General features: G+C 36.0%; 1 protein-coding gene across 1 annotated transcript; it reads left to right on the top strand.

Annotated features, from left to right (window-relative positions):
• The first annotated feature begins 7,651 nt into the window (after nt 1-7,651).
• On the top strand, nt 7,652-8,602 carry LOC100732813 (olfactory receptor 2AG2-like). Its single transcript, XM_003465243.1, has one exon. It carries the CDS (start codon nt 7,652-7,654, stop codon nt 8,600-8,602), a length of 951 nt encoding a protein of 316 aa, XP_003465291.1.
• The last annotated feature ends 16,975 nt before the right edge of the window (nt 8,603-25,577 follow it).

Here is a 25,577-nt window from a genome sequence, read left to right as displayed (position 1 = left end):
AGGTGAGAAGAACCAATCAAACATACAATCCTGGTGCTACTATTGGAACAGCTAAAGATTCAGTGCTCCCACTGCAGTGCCTGAACTCACACGGCTGAAACTTACCAAGCCATCCGAATTCCCACTGCTTCCACTCACTGGAAATGTAGTCACACTGAGGTCAGGTGTTGGCAAACCAAACAGAGAGATGAGCAGGCAAGGAATCTGCATCTACCTGTGGTGAGTTCTGGGAATAAAACCAATCCACAGAAAAAAAGGGGCTCCAATGAATGACATTCTGGGCCAGGCAGACTGGCAAGAATAAGGAGCAGTGGTGACTTCAGTCAGCAGTTCCATGTCCAATGGGATTGGTAGGGTGTGCTTGGTCTGTGTCATGCCCCTATCTGAGACCAAATAAGCTATCTCAAACCAATTCCCCATGCCCTGGAAATGCACATTAATGCAGTGAAGACCTCAGTGGGTAGACCGACCCAGAGGGTAGGTGGCGCACACTAATGCAGCGCAGGCCTCTGTAGATTGACTGACCAGAGGCGAGGGGCCAGCATATGTGCTTCAAAAGAACTGTAACCAACAAAGAAACAAACTGGGGCCTCCTATATAGACCCATATAGAAGAAACAAAACAATATGAGAAGAGGAAGCAACAAGAAAAAGTCCCCAGCACCCAATCCTGAGACCATTGATAAAGGGAAGGTAAATACAAAGGAGATTGAGGACAGCAAACATGCAATATCAGACACGGCACCAGTGGACATAAAGAGATATCTTTGGGACCTCATAGACAAGTTCAAAAGTGAAATATTTAACCAAGTGAAGCAAGATATAAATAGATTAATAAATGAAATGCTAAGCACCTCTCAAGAAGACACAGATGGAAGCACGGAAGAACACAAAAAAGGAGAGAATTGTTTGATGAAAAATATAAAGAAAATATAGAATACATGAAGCAGGTTCAAAGAGATTACCAGGAAATTAAAAACTCCATTGAAATCTGGCAAAACTGCTTGAAAGAAACTAAGGATAGATTATCCAAACTGGAGGACAGGTTTGCAATGTGAGATCATGAAAGGAAAAATTTCTTAAAAATATCAAGGAAACAAGCAGTAACAATACAAAGGCTAGAAGGACAACAAGAGGATCTATAACTTAAGAATAAAGAATGTGAATGAATAAGCAGGGGTATAAACAAAGGAAGTACAATGGCTATTCACAGAAATAATGAAAACTTTCCAAACATAGGAAAAGGAAACAATATTCACATCTATGAGGCATACAGAACTCCAGCCACCTACAACCAAAACAGAGAGCTACACTCAGGCATATAATAATCAAGATCCCAGAAATTCAGTATAAGAACAGAATAGTAAAATGTGTCAGAGATGAGAAACTGATTACTTATAAGGAAAAACCCATCAGAATTATGGCACACTTCTCAATACAAACCATCAAATCAAGAGGAGCTTGGAGCAAAGTATTTCAAGCCCTGAAAGAAAATAACCTCCAGCCCAGATTGATGTGCCCTGAAAAATTGTTTCTAGAAATTAATGGAGAAACAAGATGCTTCCAAGACAAAGAGGAACTGGAGGAATTCGCAACCACCAATCCACCTCTACAGAGAATACTTCAGGACATTCTAAAGAGAGAGAAAAGTACCAGGATTTTAGGAACAGTGGCAGAGAGGCCTCAGTGAGTGGGAAAGAAAGCAAATGAAGAAGACAAAAAGACAACTAATGACAGAAAAAGAGCACTACAGAAATGAGGCAGAGAAGGTTGGCTATAATCTCTAATATAGATGGCCTTGATACACTAAATTTAAAAGAAGAAAAAAGAGAGAATCACAGGCAGAGTAGATCAGGAGGTAGGGTCCATTGAGATGCTCTTTATAGGAAATATAATTAACCTGAAAAAGGGTATATGAACCAAGAATCAAATATGAGTAAACAATGCTCTATGTGACAGGGAACCAGAGAGCAATAGGGACAACTAGACCAGTATTTGTGGATAGGTTGGAAAGACAGGCTTTAATAGGTAAACGAACACAACCAGAGATCAAGTTCAAGAAGGAGAAGTTTCAGAACCACTTAGGTAAATAGCAGGTTGACACCTCAATTTAAAAGAGGGTATTAGTGAGACCCAAAAATGCACAGTACACCCTGGGGGAGTGAAAGAAGAGGAATAATCTTTAAAAAGATGGCAGAAGATATTGTTAATAGTGTATCAGAAATTAAGCCCATATTACTCGCACTGCTCTGCTTAGATAGAACTTATTCTGTCCCAGTTTGTCTACAAGCACTAGATCTAAGGGCACAAACAGCTATCCCAAAAATATATAGATATAGTACAGTAATCATCTTTAACTTCCTATTAACTTAATCTGGAGCCCTGTATAACTTATACTATTTTATAATGACTGACCTTAGTTAAATCTGGTTTGTTTGATTGGTATTTGTTATCAACAGATTTTATTCAAAACTGCTATGATTGATAGTATTAAGCCTGAGAGTAGAGACAACTACACTGAAAATGACAAGATTCACTATGATACCCATTCTGGTTTGATTACTACCTGTTTTTGTAGTTTTACACTATCTACAAAGTTGTGTTTCTATTAATACTGTTATGCATTGATACATTCAATTATATTATATCTGATGTTATAGCCAATTCTATTGAAGATAACGAGAGACAACACAGTAATCATGGTAGAACTGCTGTAAGGTGGTTTTATATGTCTTTCATTTTATGTGTCTATAGGAATATGTTTTGTTCTGTCCTGCTTTGTTTTGTCTCTCTCTCATACTGAAAGGATAGAAATACATGTTAAGACTCATGCATGCATTTATAGAACCTATAAATAGTTTACAAGCATTGATCTTATGACACATGACAAAATGAACAAATACTTTGAAGAAAAAGAGACACTACAGTACTCAGTGCTGACCCCAGACCCCGGAGTGTCATAATGAGAAATCCAGCAATACTAGTATTCTTTGTTCAACGTGATTTTAGGTGGCCATGGTTTGCTTAATCTCAACATAAATGAAGATATAGATAACTGCATGTATGTTTAAGTGCATAGGATTGATAACAACGTGTTGCTAAGTTTTTGTTGATAGTTGAACAGAACTATTTGTAGTCTCACTGTTTGAATTCCCACTTATATTTCCACTTTTGTATCTTGAGCAATTATTTGTAAGAGGACAATATGTAAACATCAACAAGTGCGTTCTTACTGTTTATTTTTTCTTTGAATGAATGTATTATTTCTACCCATTTGCTCTTTTGTTTAGTCTTTCTTTAAATAAAATTATTTTTTTAAATAAAAAATTAAAAAGAAAGTGAAAAAGGAGCAATTGTCTAACAAGGGAAGGCAGTGGCCATTGTTTATCTTTTAGCATGATTTGAAACCCATATTGTTTTCATCATTCTGTTTGGTTTTATTCTGTTCCACTTTGTCTTCTTGTATTAGATTTGATGGTATGGATAGCAGGATATACTATGGTACCCATTTTTTATTTCCTATTAACTTGATTTTGAAGCCCGTATTGCTTTCTCTGTCTATTTTGACTGATTTTACTCTATTCTGTTTTGTAGTTTGCTGTATCCTCAGTTGCCTGAGGATACAGGGAACTACTTTGAAGACAATAAGATTCACTTTGATACCCATTCTGCTTTAACTGTTAACTTCTTTTGAAGTCCTGTAATGTCTCCAAACTTTCATCTTTATTGATTTTGTTCTGTACTGTTTTGTTCAATTTCATGATACCTGATGATATGGGCAATTCTTTTGAAAACAGCAAGATGCATTGTGGTAACCATTGTTGATCACATTGTATTTTGTTTTTACATCATGTACTATGTCCATCCTTTTGTTTTGACTGACTCTATTTTGTTTTGTCACATTTGGTTTTATTCTCTTCAAAAAAGTAATAAGAATTGAAGGAGTCATAAAACCCAAAATGTGTAATTGTTATTATAAAAGAGAGAGGAAAAGAAAGTGCTCTAAAAGAGACACTACAGTACTCAGTGTCGACCCCAGACCCCGGAGTGTCATATACACTTTGGGAATATTTAACATGCAGACTACAACAGGAGATTTTACATAGGTAAACTATGTACTGTTGCCTTTAGAACAAAAACTGGGAACTACCTTTATGTCTATCAACAGTGGAAAGGTTAAATAGTAACACAAAGTGTTACTCTGTAGAAATCAAAATGAATTTGAAAGTCTCAGCCTCTTTTTTAATATTAAATTCCTGAGTTTTTTTTAAATTAAAAGATAAAAGTTATATATATATTTGTTGTTTTTTTTTTGTGATATGTTGATGTAGGTACACATTGTGGAATAACTAACTTGAGCTAATTGACATTTGTGTTACCTCACATTTTTTATCACTTTAAATAATGAGAAAATTAAATCTGTCCTCTAAGCACTTTTCAAGAATACAATTTATCAATATTAACTATAGTGAGTATATTATACATATTGTGTGTTAAGTTATTCCTCCCCTCTAACTGGAGAAATGAATCCTGTGATTGATAACTCCATAACTACCCCATTCTCTCTCACTGGCCTTTGGAAACTACTTCTATGAGCTCAACTTTTTTATGGACAATTGTGTGGAATTTTCTTATGAAGTATGAAGATATTCCTCCTTTGTCCTATTACTGGAATTCTTAGCCCCCATCATCTCAGTATATTTACTTAATGGTTAATCTGTCCTTTGTCTCTGGGGGAATTTTGAAGAGTTGAATGATTATTAATCATTTTAAAATTTCAGAACTCTGTGGATTTATTTTTAATTTTCTGCTCAATATTTGAAAAGTTAAATTCTCCCTTTGAGTATCTCTGGTGGCAGACAACAGTAACACCAACGCATGTATCCATGCTTAAACAATGCAGGATTGCCAGGCATCAATGAAGGGAAGATCTCCTCTTTACAGACTTCACACAGAGCAGTCACACTGAGTTGGAAATTGTACAGGCTGAAAGCACCATAAAGAAGAAAAGTATCCTACAGTAAGCCAGGAAACCCAGTACATGCCCTAAGGCAGAGGAAATGCATTCACATGAGTCTTTCTTCCTGATCCATTTAGTAAGCAATTTAGTTTATTGGGATATAGCTGAGACAGGGTCTGACTGTGTAAATCAGGCTGGCCTTGACTCCACTATGCATCCCAGGCTGAATTTCAACTGGCGGTTGTTCTCATGTCCCAGCCTCCCAAGTGCTTGTTTACAACACCACAACTAGATCTCAGTATGAAATTTAGAAATGGGCATTCAGCATCTCTTTCAGAGTCGAACACAAATCTATTGCTCCATGGAGCTCACTTGGTAAGAGAAGACCACAGGAATACCAGGTCAGAAACATCCCCAAGAGAGTTCATTAACAACCTATTCCCTGGACCTATACTTCCAGGGAGCCAGGGAATATAGGTTTCAGTGATAGAATAAGTCTCTCTGAATCTGGGTGTAGGACAGCGAAGCAAGAAAAGGTCATGGATCGGAAATCAGAGTCCTGCAGTGGGCCAAGGAGCCGGCCTCAGGGAGTCTGTGGACAAACATCAGTGCCTCTTTAGGATGACTCTTCTGGTATCTACCAGAATCCTGTGGCTTTCACCTTTACTCCCACATGCCAGTGAGAATAAAAGAGAGTGTGGCATCTGGACCCAAGAACTCAGTCTGACAACTGTTGCAAGGCTACAGGGGTTCTCTCCATGTTACTATATGGCAGAAGTATTTTCTACTCATTTTTCTCAGGTGTGAGAACATTGAAGCCTCCTTCTTGCTTTATAGTAAACTACTCAGAGACTGCGTCAGCTGTCTGTATACACTGTCATGACCAGAGAAGACTTGAACATTGTAACAGAAGGAAAAAGAAAGGACCTGAGACATCAGTTTAGCTAAAATTACACCCAGGGAATGCAATAAAAGTAATTCATCTTCCCCATTTTTGAAGGAATAGCTTTAATCTTCAAATAACCTTTAAATACGAGAAGTCTATAGTTGGACAACTACAATTCGACAACTTAAGGTAAGGACTTTGTTTCTCTTTGAGGGAAATGCATAAATTCTAGGTGTGGTTGAGTCAAAAACTAAATTTCAAAGCCAAACTTAAGAACACCCACTACACAGCCTGTCTGTTTCTCTATTGCCCTTCTCTTTTTCTGTATTTTATTTTCTTAACATAAACAATGAACCAACAAGGACTGAAAAATAATTGGCTGTATAGGCCACATCTGAGTATCTACTTCATGGACAAAATCTCAATACTTGTCTTTAGAACCTGTGTATCGTGATAGCCTCTGGCAATGCATTTTTGAACCTATTAGACGATGAATGATCAAAAGTGCCATATAAGAAGAATCCAGCTGTTTCTAGGCAGCTGAAGAAATCACACAAAATGGAGCTCTGGAGTTCTTCCTTAGGAAGTGGCTTCATCTTGGTGATGATCGTGAATAACAGGATCACATGAACTGCAGTAGCATTTTCTCATAGTTTTTAACTGCTAAGCACTAATGATCCTAAAGAGGCCCTTGGAAACCAATTAAATGTTAAGAATCTATGTGCCATGATGCAAATAAAATTTTTGTAAAGTAGTGTTTAATTTTCTAATCTTGAACTGCAAGATCTGAGTTTGTTTCATCTGCCCCATCCCATGATTCCTGCTGTCAATTTTAGATTCTTGCCTCTGTCAGGTTTTTGTGGGACTGGGTACCCTGCAATACAAGATGCTTTACAGAAAGCAAGTTCTTCCTCCCAATCCCTATGGTCTTTCTCACAGCATAAATGCTCTGAAATTCCAGAAGGTAAAGTGACCAACTGGGTCAAAGACAGAAAAGATAAGATCATGGTTCTGAATATGACATGCCATAGGTGTTCTTTAGCTGCATTTCATCATTTCTCCCAAATGAACTCTCATCCTTATGATATGGGTTTTTCTATTATATTTCTTAGACCTTCTGGGCTTGCATTGTATCATATTGTGTTTAAAATCAGGTTTGCCAGCCTAAAAGTTTAGTTCTAAAAGGAACACATAAAATGCAGTCTGTTCTAGTTTTAGACCCTCTACATTCCTTCTCCACGGAGAACACAGCGTTGGGCAGGGGAGGTAAATGAGCTTAAGTACTTCTAATGAGGATTGTGTCCATAACCTTAAATGCTACAAACAAATATAAATTTTGAATGAGTGGGAAAAGAAAGGGAATTGCTTTATTTAAGTCATAGTTCAATGCCAGTTCAGAATCTCCTATAAAAACAGGTCTATACAGAAAACTAACTGGATAATTAAAATGTCAAACATTACCCTGTTGTTACAAGATTGCATAAGTACATGTATGCCATAATGTCTCCTTAACCTTAACAAAGATCCAATTTAATCTTTCTGGATATAGAATTGTTCAGGTCTAATGACCTCAATAATATTTCATGTAGCTATCTCAATGTTTAGCCATTACTCTCACAATAATTAAATTGAGATGAATATTACTAAGCTAAATTCACAGTCAGAAATCAAGAATTGAATTCAATTTCTAATGGAAAACGTAACTTCTCATGAATTAAATATGGGATATTCTAAGGGGATTCTGCTGTAACAAAACTAACAACTGAGAATCCATCTGTTTTTAGGCAGCTGAAGAAACCACACAAAATGGAGCTCTGGAACTCCACCTTAGGAAGTGGCTTCATCTTGGTGGGGATCCTGAATGACAGTGGGTCTCCTGAACTACTTGGTGCCACATTCACAACCCTGTACTTGCTGGCCCTGATCAGCAATGGCCTACTGCTCCTGGTCATCACAGTTGATGTCTGGCTTCACGTGCCCATGTACCTCCTGCTGGGGCAGCTCTCTCTCATGGACCTCCTGTTCACATCGGTTGTCACTCCCAAGGCCCTCATGGATTTTCTGAAGAGAGAAAACACCATCTCCTTTGGAGGCTGTGCCCTTCAGATGTTTCTGGCACTGACACTGGGTGGTGCCGAGGACCTCCTACTGGCCTTCATGGCCTATGACAGGTATGTGGCCATTTGTCATCCTCTCAACTACATGGTCTTCATGAGGCCTACAGTCTGCTGGTTCATGGTAGCCTTATCCTGGATTCTGTCATCCCTGAGTGCTCTAGGACATACAGTGTACACCATGCACTACCCCTTCTGCCAATCCCGGAAGATTAGACACCTGCTGTGTGAGATTTTACCCTTGCTGAAGCTGGCCTGTGCAGACACCACCAGATATGAGCTCATGGTTTATGCGATGGGCGTGTCCTTCCTGATTCTCCCTCTTGTGGCCATTGTTGCCTCCTACACATTAATTCTGTTCACTGTGCTCCACATGCCCTCAAAAAAGGGCAGAAAGAAAGCCCTTGTCACCTGCTCCTCCCACCTGACTGTGGTAGGGATGTTTTATGGGGCAGCTACACTCATGTATGTCCTACCCAGTTCCTTCCACAATCCCAAACAGGACAACATCACTTCAGCTTTCTACACAATTGTCACCCCAGCTTTGAACCCCCTCATTTACAGCCTAAGGAATAAAGAGGTCCTGGGGTCCTTGAAGAGGGTCATGGGAAAATACTTGATGCGAACACACTCTACCTTCTAGTTAGATCTCCAAAATTACTTCTTCCTCAATGTCAAAGGATTTCTTTTATGCATCAAATTCTTTTTTCAGAATTTTGATTCTTGATAAAATCATAAAGAAAAGAACTTTTAAAAAATAAAAATGCTTACACATAAGCAATTTATATATTTTAAGCCAACCATATATTGAAGAATCTAATTTTAATATTTTGCAGGATCATTTTTCGAATGCAGTAGTCACAATAGTTAAACTGTATTGTTGGCTTTTTTGTACATAAATATAAATATGTTCAAGATAGCATCATGCTGTCTCTGTTTTGCTTCAACTTGTTGTCCTAACATAACATAATACTATGTTTATTCATCTTATATGTGAATAATTTATATACTTTCAACCTATCCCAAGTCAATCACACTTTTTGAATATTCCAACATTTCAAATTATTTCCTACTTTCATTTAAGGAGGATAATAGATGTATGATAAGGAGAGGAATGCTCCCTGATTAAATCTAAAGAATGTTGAAGAGTAAAATGGCTGTGTTCAAAATTATCTATTTTATATTATAATACACATATTATCAAACATCTTGCAACAAAATAATGAGCACTTTCAAACAGTCAGTTAGGGAAGCAAGATTTCCTTAACCTTTACATTGGACAACTTGCCTAAGTTGAGACAAAAGAAATGGCAGCATTTTGGTACATAGGCATATCCTTTGTAAACATTTGGATTGATCTTATCGTATGCATTGTCTTGAGTATTTTATTTGATTACTAACCCTTCATCGATTTTTGTCTTAGGAAAGTATGCATCAAATTCTTATCCCAAAACTAATATAGTGGAAAATGTGTCTTTTAATACAGAAGTATAGAAATATAAATGTGTTTGTCAAATACTTTTTTTACTTTATTTGTTAATATTAAGAAGAAAAGATAAAACAAATTTTCACAACAAAATAATGAAAAAGTAACAATTGTTGATAAATTACACATCATTATCTTTAGTCACTCAAGTACAAAATATGGGCATAAAAATTTCTTCAATCAATATTAGCACAACCTTTCCTATTCAGTGAAATAAGTGACACTAATGGTATAACTAACTTGCATTTTTTCCTTTTCCCTTCTATCCTTTCTCTTTTCCCCTATCTTAGTTTCTTCTTTTTATTGAACAGTTTCCTCCCATTTCACAGTGACTATTGTATATTTTGAACCTTATGGTTTCACATATGTCACTGTGGTATAATGTTTTTCAATCCTTCTGGGAAGATATACAGAAGGGGAATACCTGGGTTGAATGGGACCTCTAATCCTAATTTTTTGAGGAATCTCCACACTGATTTCCACAGTGTTTGTACTAGTCAAATACTCTTTAAAAATTTGTTTCTGTATTTTATAGGATTGGATCATACTGTGTAAGATTATTATTCATTGTTGTTAAATTTTACTCTATTTCTCTAGGTAACTACTTTTTTGAGAAGTTGTAAAGGTATAACTAAGTGACTAGAGCTTTTTAATCCATACTGTACCAAGAAAAGAAGCAGTGAAAATAGTTCCAAATAAGTAGCCTAAGAAAGTCTCAACTATCTTTTGATATGAAATATTGAAATTTGCATAACTTTTAGAGAAATTAATCATATTTAAAGATCAGATAAGCACTCACAGTCTTGTCTAATGTTCCAATTAGTAGTTTGTGTGTTTATGCATCATGTGCATTCTTTGCCTCTCTCCAAGCATTGGTTGTTATGGATGTTCTAGTAAGTGTGTGTGTGTGTGTGTGTGTGTGTGTGTGTGTGTGTGTGTGTTTGTATTTAAATGGGAGTATTTTCTACTGCTTAAAGTTCAAATAGTAAAGAAGTTAATGAATTCCTGATGCAAACATCGTACATACAGGACATAACTTAACCAAGAGTTATAGAAAAATAAATAAAAGCAAACAGAATCAGTGTTTTTCTAGTCTCTAATCCTGCCTGGACATTTGCAACAGTGCAAAAGGGTTTATTTTTTGTCACGTGTATCTGATTTTAAAAGTATAAAAGTTGTACTTTTATAAAAAAATCACATGGTAGTTCATAAGTGCATATTATTTTCCTCTCTTTTAAATCTGTTAAAAATAAATAAAAAATTTTAAAAAGAAGGGATAATATACTTCATTTTTGTGGGAATTTGTGCTATAAAACTACTAATGTATCTAAAACTCTCTAGAACAAAGCTCATATTTTAAAAGAGCTGTGTGTTCCATTCTGAAGGTCAAAAAGAACACAATTGATTATGAGTAATACTATTTTGGGAACAAGTTTGTTGAAATTAGTTCATTCTTTTTCTGCAAAAAATAAATCAACACTATAACTGCTACATTTCTAATTATAAAAGAAGTTATTTTCAATTGATCTCATAGTTGTTGAAAGTAAAACAATGGTTTCAGAAGCAAATGAGTGTGGAGATCAAGAAAAACAGAAGAATGCTGATCAGTGAACACTGATCAATAGATAGGAGCAAACAGCTCTGATGTGCTATGGTGACCGTAGATCACAGTAATGCATGAAGCATCTCAAAAGCCAGCAGAAAGGATTTTAAATGTTTTCACCCTAAAGAAATGTGAGGAGATAAAGATTTATCCTAACTTAAATATTAAAGTATGTACACATGTGCTAAAACATAATGTCTGGTACCTCATTAATACTTTTATGTATTTGAAAATAAAATTAGAAATAAATTAAAACTATAAATTCAAAATTTTAAAAATTAAAGTCAATATTCTAGAAGTAGGCAAATATCCTGAAAACTCTACCCATATTTAGATGAACCTCCTTTTATTTTTAATACAGGCACACATTTTACTGAGCTGATATGTTCATATGCAGAGGTTCTTTTTGTACAGAGACATTTTTTTCTGTAAGGCATGGGGGTAGTATAGAATATATTGGATCAGTTTTCAGATTTCAATGGTTAGAATTCAATCAACCCATGTAGTTTGTATAAATGAGCATACTATCTAGATGTATTGGCCTCAGTCTGCAGCATTGTATGATATAAATTGACAATAATAAAAGGCCTGTTTCATAGTAAGTTTATGAGAATTAAGTAAGTTAGTAAATACAAGGTATTGAGTAAGTCATCTGACATAATGATTACTATATAAATTTTAATTGTTTGGTGTTTAAAAAGTTCTGAAAATGCTAAGTGGTAATATCATGTCACATTGATGGTTTATATTATAACTAGCTATGTCATCACTGTTAATTACTAATGTTTTGTGTGTACATCTGCATGTTTCCATTGAATCAGCAATGTCAACCTGTGATATGTGGATATGTGACATATTTTCTGCAGTTGAACTTTTGCAAGTATTTGTATCACAGAGTGATCTACACATCAATGAATTAATCCACTGATGACTTCATAGCTGACTGTGCTGTTAGAAGTTAGGACTCTTGGGGGTTCTTCTGCTTTGAAGCCTTATGTTTTCATTCATTAATTGGAATGGTTTTATTCTGGGTTGTTTGATTTTATTGTCTGTGATGGTATGAACAGTTATTTTGAAGAAAACAAGACAATATAATAGCTAGTGCTGATTTAATATCATCTTGTTTTAAAGTCCCATGAAGCTTTTGTTCTTCTGTCTCCATCAGTTTATCATGTTATATCTTATTGGATTTTATTATATATGATAGTATAAACAAAAAATTTTACAGACAAGGAGATAATATACAAATCATTGTTCATTTTCTGTAAGTTAGTTCTAAATACCCTGTAATACTTTCATTCTCTTGAATGGTTTTACACTGTCATGTTGTATTTGATGCTATAATATACAAAGTTATACTCAAATATTTCAAGGAAAGAGACACTATAGTAACTAGTGTTGTGTCAGGTTATCTTGTGGTGAAACACTATGATGCTTAAATTGTTCTGACCTGTGTTATTATGTTGTTATGTCCTCTTTTATCTTAACCTCCTTCTTCCTTTTAATTATTTCAATAAAAATTTTAAAAAAGAAATGCCAATAACCTGAAATGATATTAATTTTTAAATTGAAATAAAAAGTTAGGATTCAACATGGAAAAGTATATTCTTGTTCCCAGATCCCTTCCTCTTTCTCTGGCTATTTCTAATCTCCCTGGATGCCATGGATTGAGCAATGTTCTTGTACCATGGTCTTTTTCCCATGCTGTTTATTTTCTGCCTGAAAGCAAATGCCCATGGATGAAACTTCTGAAACCAAAATCCAAAAATACATGTTTTCTACTTGAAGGTGTTTATGTCAGGTAATTTGTCCCAGCAACTGAAAATTGACTAATAAAGTCATCTCCTGTCTTTAGTTACAATAAGCTCACTTTTTTATAATTTGATTCTATTGTTTTCCCTCAATGGAATTTGAAGTCATGTGGCAAGACTAACATTTATATAACCATTGAGTTTTGCTAGATTATACTTTTGGAAAATGTGACATAATATTTTTCATCAATTTGAAAAGTTTGTAATCAGTAAGTATCTCTTCACATATTCATTTTACTGTATTTTCTTTTTTCCCCTGAGACTTGAATTATACACATTAGACATTTTTGTTTCTTTCTTTCTTTCTTTTGCATATACTATATGTCTTTCCATCTTTCAATTTTGATATTTTCTCCTTATCTATGTGCTAATTCACCAATAATCATTTTGTGTACATTATGATGCTAAAACATTTTTGTGTTAGTTTAAATTTCTATTTCTCACACCTAGCATTTTGGAGTTTTTTTCTTAGTAATATTTAGGACTCAAATTAAATTCATCAATTTGTTGTCTAATATTATCATGGGAATATTTTAATTCATACTATTGTGAAGACTATTTTTGATAACTAAAATTTTTGATTTTCTGACTTTTTTATTGAACCCCACCGTCCTTTGTCCCTCTCAGCTGCTCTTGTTCTTATTTTGTGTCTTGCCTTGCAATTTCATTTTGTTGAATGCAGAGCATTGAGCATGGACTGTTGTAAATTCTATTTAAGGTTCTGAATACTATCTTCCCCAATAAACATTTTATTTTTATTAAGGCAGATAGTTAAGAAAATACCAGATTATCTTATGCAAAAAGAAACTATTGATTTTGACTGGATGGTTTTTATGTTTCCATTTCATTATTCATTCCAAGAGTGTGTCCCTAGATACCACACTTAAAGCCAATGGTATTTATCAGTGTCACTTAAATTTGGTAAGGCTCAAATCCTTAATTTTTCTCCCTGACTTGTTACTATTTAAAGTCCACTGAAATTTTTTTATATTTTTAATTCCTCAGACCTTGCAGTTTCCTTTCTATTGAATTTATCATATGCTTGGTTGTTCCCTTAGAACCTACAAATATCTTATAGAGAAAATACTTCAGCATTGTCAGGCTCACCACCATATGCTGCTTCTTTCTCTCAGATCTTTGTCCCTTAAGATCTTTTTGGTTTCTAGTACAAAGGTCATTGCAAACAACATGCCTCACAAGTTTTGAGGTTAGGAATCTGTTTATGTACTTGTATTTCTGCACTGATCCTGTCATGTGGCTCATCCCTTAAATTCAACAATACTTACACTCCTTGGTGAAGCCCTGATTTGTCGTCTCATATTCCTCATTTATAATATGCCTATGTATCTTTTGCTATTACGTTAGTTACAATTATTGTATCTTTGGTCAAAAGTGAAATTTTTGTTACCATGTCTATTCTCCTCATTAGGCTTTTGTTTTACATTCTAGTATGTTTTGTAAACTAAAAGGAAAATATACAGCTAAATAAAATATTTTGTTATATTTTAACTTTATTTTTATTGGTAATTATTTTTGCAGTACATAATATTTGTATGCCTTGTGAAAGTTGGTACATGTATATAAAACATCTTTATTCCTTTTTCATCTCTTTTCTCTTCCTTCTTTCACCCTTTTCTTTATCTGTTGATCCCCTTTCCACTGGAGAAAGGGCTGTCACTCCCAATATCTTTTTTATTTTGCTCTTCATTTGTAATTTGGTTTCTTATATAAAAGAAACTATATTATATTTAAGCTTGTGAGTCTGATTTACTTCACTAAACATTATGATTTCAAAGCACATCCATTTTCCTACAAATGACAAGTTTATTTTTTTTATTCCAGAGCAGTACTCCATTGTTTGTGAACATCATTCTTATATCCATTCTTGTATTGATGGACATATACAGTGTGTCTAGTTATCAATTATGTTGCTGTATACATTAGTATACTTGTATCCCTACAATATGATGATTTTAACTTCGTTGGAAAGATATTGCACCGAGAAATGCATAGCTGGATCATATGGAATTTCTATATTTAGTTTTTTGAGGACTCTCCATACTGATTCCCATAGTGGTCCCACTAGGTGACATTAAACAATGTAGAAAGAGTCTCTTCATTTCCGCACAACCACACCAGCATCTGTTATTTTTTTCATCTTCTTTCTGAAGGTTTATTATTTTTCAAGGAATCAATCCTATGCACTATCAAATTTTACTCTAGTGCTATTAGATTGCAGTGCTGGAAACTTTATTTTCATTATTAGATGTAACAAGCATGGAGTCCTCAGAGAAACTAAAATGACAGAGGCGATGTTGAAGAGTCTGTGGGAAGGTACAGAGGATCACTGGGATCTCTTCTGATTTCCTTAGAAATATAAGTGAATACATTATTGCAACAAAGCTGACATCTTGAATTATATAATTTAAAACAAAAAAGAGAAAGTGTTAATTTCTTGTCTTGTTAAACCACAGGATAAATTTTATTTTGAATCTAGCTCTTTCTTTAACCTCAGCTGTTTAGGAAAACAATAGATTTCTTCTTTAAAAGTTTTAAGAGAAGGCGGGCCTAACTGCAGACCCAATTTCCAGCCTGGCAGAGCTTTGTCTTGCCTGTGAGACCGGAACAGTGAAGCGGGCAGGGCCGGGGACCCCATTACAGCCTTGCCGACCACCATCTATCACCTGGAGGGCACATGGCAGCTGCCCCACCTGAAGGAGGGAACTAGGCCAAGCTGCAGAAAACTGCTCCATTACCTGCGACCTTCTTTCCCCTGGAGAGCTGCAGCACTACTGCCACCACCTGGAGAAAGGAGCAGCCCAGCTGAGGAGGGAAGCTCTGCTGCCACAGGGGGGAGCTGTACAGCTTGAGGAGGCTTTAGGTCTATCTGAGAGGAGCTGGCAACCTTCTCTTAATCCAGGGGCTTCGCTGCACAAGAAGGAAGCTACACTACCAGAGGAGTCCCATGAGTCCAGGACATAAGAGACAATTTCCAACATGCCCAGGGGAAGCTTGGAACAAAACTTGAAGCTTGGAAATATAGGAAAATGACAAAATGAAAGACTAAAATGCAATCTCAAACATCCAGCCCATCCCAAGAAAGCCTAGGAGCCATGTACATAGAAGAAAATACAGGCCACATACCTGAAATACCTGAAATAATAGTAACCAAAAAAAGAACAACTCTGGGAAGCCTTAAATGAACTCAAACTAGAAATAATCTCTCAGATAAAAGAAGAAATGATAGAAGAAATGAAGGAGGTACTGAACATATCTAAAGAAGACACAGTTAAAAAATTGGAGGAACTAAACAAAAAGATAGAATCCCTAGACAAACAATATAACAAACAAACAGAATATATAAAACAGATGCAAAGAGATATATAGAAAATCAAAAATTCAGTTAAAGTTGTAAAAACCACCTCAATGAATGTGAAGATAGAATTTCAGACATTGAAGACAAGATTGCAGCCAGTGAACAGGAAAGGAAAGATCTTTTAAAAATAATAAGAAATCAGGAAATAACAATTCAACACCTGTAAGATGGCATAAAGAGAAACAGCATAAGGTTGATAGGGATAAATGAAAAAGAAGGGGACAACATAAAGAATATCAAGAGAATATTTAGAGAAGTAATAGCTGAAAATTTCCCAAATGAGATTGGAAACTGATATCAAGATCAATGAAGCATATAGAACTCCAAATAGCCATAACCAAAATAAAACTACACCCAGACATATAATAATTGCCATCCCAGAAATTGAACAAAAGAATATAGTATTAAAAGCTGTCAGAGAGAAAAGACAGATCACCTATAAAGGAAAACCTATCAGAATCACAGCAGACTTCTCAGCACAAACAATAAAGTCAAGAAGAGCATGGAGTGAAGGATTTCAGATCCTAAAAGAAAATGATTTGCAACCTAGACTGATGTACCCTGCAAAACTGTCCTTCAAAATCGATGGAGAAATAAGATACTTCTATGACAAAAAACAGCTTAAGAACTTCATGATCACCAAGCCAACCCTGCAAAGAATACTGAAAGACAGCCTACATACATTTATGAAAAAACCACTAAACAAAGCAGACAATTAAACAGAACAGAAAGACAAAGATGCAACAGCAGAAAGATAACATGTCAACAATAAACCAATATATAACAGTTATAATGTAATGTAATGTAATTAATGTAAATGGTCTCAATGCATCAATTAAAAGAAACAGATTGGCAGAATGGATCAAGAAACAAAATCCAAACATACGCTGTCTACAAGAAACCCATCTAACCCAAAAGGATACTCACAGACTAAAAGTCAAAAGATGGAAAACAATACTTCATGCAACAGGGACCCAAAAAAAGCAGGAGTAGCTATTTTGCTTGCAGACAATGTGAACTTCAAACCAATAATGATCAGAAGGGATAAAGAAGGTCACTACATACCTGTTAGGTGAAAACTTCAAGAGGAAGAGATAACTATCTTAAATATATATGCATCAAATTTCAGAGCACCCAGCTATATAAAACAAGTGTTAACAGAAATGAACAACCAAATTAACAGCAACACAATTCTAACAGGAGATTTTCACACATCATTGACACCAATGGACAGATCAACCAGACAGAAAACCAGCAAAGAAATAAAAGAACTGAATCACACCTGTGAACAAATGGACTTGATAGACATATACAGAGTGTTCCAACAACAACAACAGCATAAACTTTCTTCTCAGCAGTACATGGGACATTCTCAAAATAGACCATATATTAACTCACAGAATATATTTAAATAAATGCAAAAAGGTTGAAATTATCCCTTGCATGCTTTTGGATCATAGCACTATGAAATTAGAAATTAATGAAAAAAAGATACTGCAAAAATCCCACAAACACATGGAAATTGAATAACACACTCTTGAGTAATCACTGGATCACAGAGGAAATTAAAGAAGAAATTAAACAATACTCACAAACAAATGAAAACACAAATACAACTTACCAGAATCTGTGGGATGGAATGAAAGCTGTCCTCCGAGGAAAATTTACTGCAGTGAATTCCCACATCAGGAAAACAGAACAAATAAAAACAAATAACCTGATGTTACACTTCAAATATCTAGAAAAAGAAGAGCAAGCAAAGCCCAAAGCCAAAAAAAGAGAGGAAATTATAAAAATCAGAGCAGAAAACAATGCAATAGAGACTAAAAAAATCCAAAAAATCAATGAATCAAAGAGTTGGTTCTTTGAAAGAATAAATAAAATCAATAAGCCCCTAGCCAACCTTATTGAAAAAAGGGAAGAAAAAGCTCAAATTCATGTAATAAGGAATGAAAAAGGCAAAATCACTACAGACCCTATAGAAATACATAAGATCATCAACAACTATTTCAAAAACCTCTACTCTCAAAAGTTTGATAACACAGAGGAAATAGATTCTTAACGCATATGAAGTACCAAAGCTAGGTCAAGAAGATGTAAAACTGCTGAATAACCCAATTTATATTAATGAAATTGAAAATGTAATTAAGTCCTTACCTACAAAGAAAAGCCCAGGCCCAGAAGGATTCACTGCAGAGTTCTACAAGAAATAGAAAGAAGACTTAATGCCAACACTCCTCAAACTCTTCAATGAAATTGAAAGGGAAGCAATCCTTCCTAAGTCATTCCTGGAAACAAATATTACTCTAGTACCAAAATCTGAGAAGGACCCAACTGAAAAAGAGAACTACAAGCCAATCTCCTTAATGAATACAGAGGCAAAAATCCTCAATAAAATATTGGCAAATAGGATGAAGCAAACCATCAAGAAGATCATACACCATGACCAAGTGGGATTCATCCCTAGCATGCAGGGGTGATTCAACATATATATGTAAATGAATAAATGTAATCCACCATATCAATACAGCCAAAAGTAAAAATCACATGATCATTTCAACAGATGCAGAAAAAGCTTTTGATAACATTTTGATAACACAACACATTTTGATAACACAACATTCATTTATGATAAGAACCTTGCAGAAAATTGGAATAGATGGTCTTTACCACAATATAATAAAGGCCAACTATGAAAAACCAACAGCCAGTATTATACTAAATGGCCAAAAATTGAAGGCCTTTACTTTAAAATCAAGCACAAGACAAGGATGTCCCTTATCACTGCTCCTATTTAATATAGTACTGGAAATACTAGCCAGAGCAATTACACAAGAGAAATAAAAGGGGTAAAGATAGGAAAAGACGCAGTTAAATTATCATTATTTGCAGATGACATGATACTCTATATAGAAAACCCCCAAAACTCCATTGAAAGACTCCTAGATATAATAAATAAATACAGCACTATGGCTGGACACAAAATCAATACTCAAAAACCAATAGCATTCCTATACACCAACAACAAAATGTTAGAGAGAGAAATAAGAGAAGCCACATGCTTCACACTAGCAACCAAAAAAATGAAATATTTAGGAATTACTCTCATGAAAGAAGTGAAAAAACTATACAGGGAAAATTATAATACACAGAAAAATGAAATTGAAGATGATCTCAGAAAATGGAAAGACATCCCTTGCTCATGAATAGGAAGAAAAAATATTGTGAAAACGGCCATTCTCCCAAAACTGTTATACAGATTCAATGCAATCCCGATTGAAATATCATCAACACACCCCATAGGTCTCAAGAAATCACTCCTAAAATTCATCTGGAGCAAAAAGAGACCTAGAATAGCAAGGACAGTTCTAAGCAGCAAAGGCAAAGCAGAAGGCATCACAATCCCTGACTTGAAGTTATACTACCAGGCAAGTGTTAAAATCAACATGGTACTGGAATCCAAACAGAGCTGAAGATCAGTGGAATAGATTAGAAGATACAACCACAACTACAAACACACTCAACAACCTTATCTTTGATAAAGGGGCCAAATATGTTCACTGGAAGAACGACAGTCTCTTTAATAAATGGTGTTGGAAAAACTGTCTCTCCATATGCCATAAACTAAAACTAGACCCATGCCTGTCACCATGTACTGAAATAAAATCTAAATCAATCAAAGATCTAAATATTAAAACAGAAATACTAAATCTATTGGAAGACAAATTGGGTAAAAACCTTGAAGACATAAGAGTAGGTAGAAATTTCATGAACAAGACTCAAACTGCACGGGAAATACTTCCCACAGTCAATAATTGGGATCACCTCTTATTGAAAAGTTTCTGCATGTCAAAAGAAATCTCCAACATAGTGAAAAGAAAACCCACAAACTGAGAAAAAATCTTAGTGAACTCTCTCTCAGACAAGGGACTCTTATCTAAAACATAAAGAATTTTTAAAAATTAGACCTCCAAAATTCAAAGACCCAATCCAAAAATGGGCATGTGAGATGAATACACAATTCTCAGATGAAGAAATACAAATGGCAAATAAATACATGAAAAAATTTTCATCATTAGTCATTAGAAAAATGCAAATTAAAACCACACTGAGATTTCATCTTACTCCTGAAAGTTAGGCCAAGATCAAGAAAACCAACAACAACAAATACTGGAGAGGCTGCAGGGAAAAAAGAACTCTCCTGCACTGTTGGTGGAAGTGTAGACTGGTGCAACCATTGTGGAGGTCAGTCTGGAGATTTTTTAGAAACCTGGGATTGGAAGCTCCATTTGACCCAGCTATTCCACTTCTAGGCATATTCCCAGAAGAACTGAAAGCATCATACCACAGTGATATATGTGCACCCATGTTTATAGCAACACAATTTATAATAGCCAGATCTTGGAAACAACCTAAGTGTCCATCAACTGAGGAATAGATAAAAAAGATTGCTGCTAAACAAATTCTTCAACCAATTTTTCCCCACTGACAAACCTGGTTGATCAACTGCATATGGAACAAAATACAAAACCAAGACATAAGAGCATCAGGCAAAGTACCATAGTGTCTATTTCTGTGTAACAAAGCATAAAGATCCATTGAAGAAAGCAGGAAGTAAGGTAGGTATAAATCTAAATTCACTGTGCAACTTCCCTCCCACAAGAATGCCTTTGCATGGGGGAAAGAGAGAGAAATCCAAGTCTTAAAAATGAAACCCATTACCAGGCCTGCCATGTTAGAAAACAGTGCTGGGGAAATCTCCATGATCCCTATCATCAACCAATATACATAGATTGTCATATAAGACTTAAAATAATAAAACTTAATAACATTTTTAAATACTTAAAAAAGAAGTTTTTCACTTTCTGGCATGAAAATAAATTGAGTCCCTTTCTTACATAAACAGTCAGAGTCTGAGCTGAAATCGTGAGTCAATATCTTGACAACCATGGGGAAATAACTTGCTTTCCATGCTTTCCAGGTCTCTCTGGAGCAAACAGGACAAGAAATTCAAGGAGGCAAGTAGGTGAAGATGGCAAATTGAGTAGACAGAAAGCTACTCAACAAATGTGGAGATGAAAACAGAAACAGAAATCAATGGAAATAGTCATAAGAAGCAGTCAGAGACTCAGGGATTGAGACATGTTAAGAACACAAATATGAATTTGTCATTTTCTTTGTTATAAATAATTGCTACAGATATATAAAGACAGAGTGTTTTTACTTAGTCATGAAAAATTTTGACAACATATTATCAAATTAAAAATTTTTATTTTAAAAAATTATCATAACAAGGGGAACTATTATAAGAGACAAAATACAACCAACAGAGCTACAAGTACCTCTAAGCCAAGGCAGAAAGGTAGTTTTTTGTTTGTTTGTTTGTTTTCTTTAATGAAGAAGAAAAAATCAACTAGGCTAGGAATAGAATGAGATTGGGATACTAGAATAATCAGCAAATATTTTCCTAAGGTCAACAGATTATTAGGATATGTTAGTAAGGAGTTTTGTATAGGGTGAGGGAGATGATAGGTTCCATCTCAAGAGAATGGAGAAAAAAAGCCTAACTAGTGTTTGTTTGAGTTACCATGGACAACTTTCCATTGGTCTGTGGGGATAAATAGTTCAGCTAATCTGTTCATCAAAAATGGGAATTTTAACTCTATGTCTGACCTATCATAACCTTCTGAGAAAAAAAAGGAAACATATATCTTAGCTAAATTACATGAGATTCTTTGCATTGAACCCTTTTTCCTGTTTTATCTTTAAAAAATTTTTATTCATTCATTTTTGCCATACATGAAGTTTATAACACCTTGGAGAGTAAGTACATGCAGAAGGTACAGTTGTTCCTTCTTTTTAAAATCTGCCCCCCTCCTCCCTCCCTCTCTCTTGCTCTAATTTCACTATCCTAGTTTTCATTCTTGTTAATATTATTAATTTCAGCCCATGTTATGGCATACAATAACTACATTCATTGAGGCTATTATGTTCCTGTACATAGCATATCTTTATATTACTTATTTTCCCTTCTGCTTCTCTTCATCCCTTATCCTTGTTTCCTTGGACCACATTCTTACTGTAAGAGATTAATTGTATTGTTCTCCTCTCTCCATACTTTATTCTTTTTATCACTAAAATGAGAAGTACAATATTGTACTTAAGCTTGTGTATCCGGTTTATTTCACTTAACATTTAATTTGACCCATACTATTTAACTATTTGTACTATTTAACATTGCTATTTACTGTTTTTAAATTTTACTCTATTTCTCATCCTGAATGTACACCTCTTTAAGTTTATCTCCTGCAAAATATTCTACTCTTGAGGCCACATTACAAGTATTTTGGTTTAGAGGTGGGCGCACGCTATCCCCTGAGCCCAGCCTGTTTGGGACTCCCGCACCTCACCATCAGTGTGCAGAAGAGGGGCTGGGCGGATCTGGGGCACCTGCATCAGCCTCCCCGTGTGTCTGGAGGACTGTGGATATCTCAGCAAGCAGGGGAGGATCCCAGGTTCCAGAGGCACCACGGCCAGGGGTGAGTGCTCAGCGCACTCTGCCCAAATCCCAGACTGTTTGGGACCCTCCAGGCTTCCAGGTGCAGTGAGGTGGAGAAGTGGGTTTGAGGCCTCTACATCTGCCTCCCCAACCCGGCTGCACTTGGAGAACTGTGGAGCTTCCAACAAGTAGGCGGGCGCATGCTATCCCCTGAGCCCAGCCTGCTTGGGACTCCTGCAAATCACCATCAGTGTGCAGAGGAGGGGCTGGGCAGATCTGGGGTGCCTGCATCAGCCTCCTGGTGTGTCTGGAGGACTGTGGATGTCTCCACAAGCAGGGGAGGATCGCAGGTTCCAGAGGCACCGCAGCCAGTGGTGAGTGCTCAGCACACTCTGCCCAAATCCCAGACTGTTTGGGACCCTCCAGGCTTCCGGGTGCAATGAAGTGGAGAAGTGGGTTTGAGGCCTCTACATCCGCCTCCCCATCCCGGCTGCACTTGGAGAACTGTGGAGCTTCCAACAAGTAGGCGGGCACATGCTATCCCCTGAGGCCAGCCTGTTTGGGATTCCCGCACCTCACCATCAGTGTGCAGAGGAGGGGCTGAGCGGATCTGGGGTGCCTGCATCAGCCTCCCCGTGTGTCTGGAGGACTATGGATGTCTCAGCAAGCAGTGGAGGATCGCAGGTTCCAGAGGCACCACGGCCAGTGGTGAGTGCTCAGCACACTCTGCCCAAAGCCCAGACTGTTTGGGACCCTCCAGGCTTCTGGGTGCAATGAAGTGGAGAGGCATGTTTGAGGCAGCTACATTCGCCTCCATATCCCAGCTATGCTTGGAGAGCTGTGGAGCTTCCAAAGGGCAGGTGGGTGCACAGTGTCCCTGAGGCCCAGCTTATCTGGAACTGCAAAGTTCTGAATGGGCAGAGGAGGGCCATTGGTTCTGGAGGCCCAGAGATTTGGGGTAATGGGGTGCCAGAGTCTCAGGAGCTGCAAACATAGAAGGGGATTTCCAACAGATCCTGAGGAAGATTTCAAATAACACTTGAAACACAGAAATATAGGAAAATGACAAAACGAAAGACCAAATTACAATCTCAAACCTCCAGCCCATCTCAAGAAACCCTAGGAGCAATGTATATAGAAGAAAATATATGCCATTCACCTCAAATATCGGACACAATAGCTACTGAAATTAACAAGCAACTCCACGAAGCTTTAAAGAAATTCAAACTCGAAATAATCTCCCAGGTAAAAGATGAAATGATAAAACAAATGAAAGGGATTCTAAATATATCTAAAGAAAACACAGATAAAAAATTGGAGGAACTAAACAAAAAGATAGAATCCCTAGATGAGCAATATAAGAAACAAACAAAATACATAATGCAGATGCACAGAGATATACAGCAAATAAAAAACTCCACTGAAAGTTGTAAAAACCGCCTTAATGAAAGTGAAGATAGAATTTCAGACCTTGAAGACAGGATTGCAACTAGTGAACAGGAAAGGAAAGATCTTTTAAAAATAACAAGGAATCAGGAAACAACAATTCAATACCTGCAAGATGATGCAAAGAAAAATAACATAAGAATGATAGGGATTAATGAAAAAGAAGGAGACAACATAAAGGAGTAAAGAGGATATTTAGAGAACTAATAGCTGAAAATTTCCCAAGCATGAGATCAGAAACTGACGTCAGGATCAGTGAAGCACATAGAACTCCAAATAGTCATAGACAAAATAAAACTACACCCAGACGTATAATAATCACCATCCCAGAAATCCAGCACAAGAATAGATTATTAAAAGCTGTCAGAGAGAAAAGACAGATCACTTACAAAGGAAAACCTATCAGAATCACAGCAGACTTCTCAGCACAAACAATAAAGTCAAGAAGAGCATGGAGTGAAGTATTCCAGATTCTAAAGCAAAGTGATTTCCAACCTAGACTGATGTATCCTGCAAAACTATCATTCAAAATTGAAGGGGAAATATGATACTTCCATGACAAAGAACAGCTGAAGAACTTCATGAACACCAAACCAACCCTGCAAAAAATAGTGAAAGACAGTTTAGATACACAAAGGAAAAAACCACTAAGCAAAGCAGATAATTAAACAGAACAAAAAGATAAAGATGCAACAGCAGAGAGATAACATGTCAACAATAAACCAGCATTTAACAGTAATAACCATTAACGTAAATGGTCTCAATGCACCAATCGAAAGAAACAGACTAGCAGAATGGATCAAGAAACAAAATCCAACCATATGCTGTTTACAGGAAACCCATCTAACCCAGAAGTATACTCACAGACTGAAAGTCAAAGGATGGAAAACAATACTTCATGCAGCAGGAATCCAAAAAAGGCAGGAGTAGCCATTCTGTTTGCAGACAACGTGAACTTTAAACCAACAGTGACCATAAAGGACAAATAAGGTCACTACATACTCGTAAGGGAAAAACTCCAAGAGGAAGAGATAACTATCTTAAATATATATGCACCAAACTCCAGAGCACCCAGTTATATAAAACAACTATTAACAGAAATGAAAACTCAAATTATCAGTAATACAATTGTAACACGCGACCTCAATATGCCAAGGACACCAAGGGACAGATCAACCAGACAGAAAATGAGCAAAGAAATAACAGAACTGAATCACACCTGCGAACAAATGGATTTGATAGACATATACAGAATGATCCACCCAACAACATCAGAATACACATTCTTCTCAGCAGTACATGGATCATTCTCTAAAATAGGCCATATATTAGCTCACAGAACATATTTAAACAAATGCAAAAGAGTTGAAATCATCCCTTGCATGTTATCAGATCAT

Source organism: Cavia porcellus, unplaced genomic scaffold (genome assembly GCF_034190915.1).
Source record: "Cavia porcellus strain 051 isolate PalLab524CR breed Dunkin Hartley unplaced genomic scaffold, mCavPor4.1 scaffold_9, whole genome shotgun sequence".
Lineage (NCBI taxonomy): Eukaryota > Metazoa > Chordata > Mammalia > Rodentia > Caviidae > Cavia > Cavia porcellus.
Note: the sequence above shows the minus strand (reverse complement) of the source record. Positions and strands in the feature narration are given on the sequence as shown.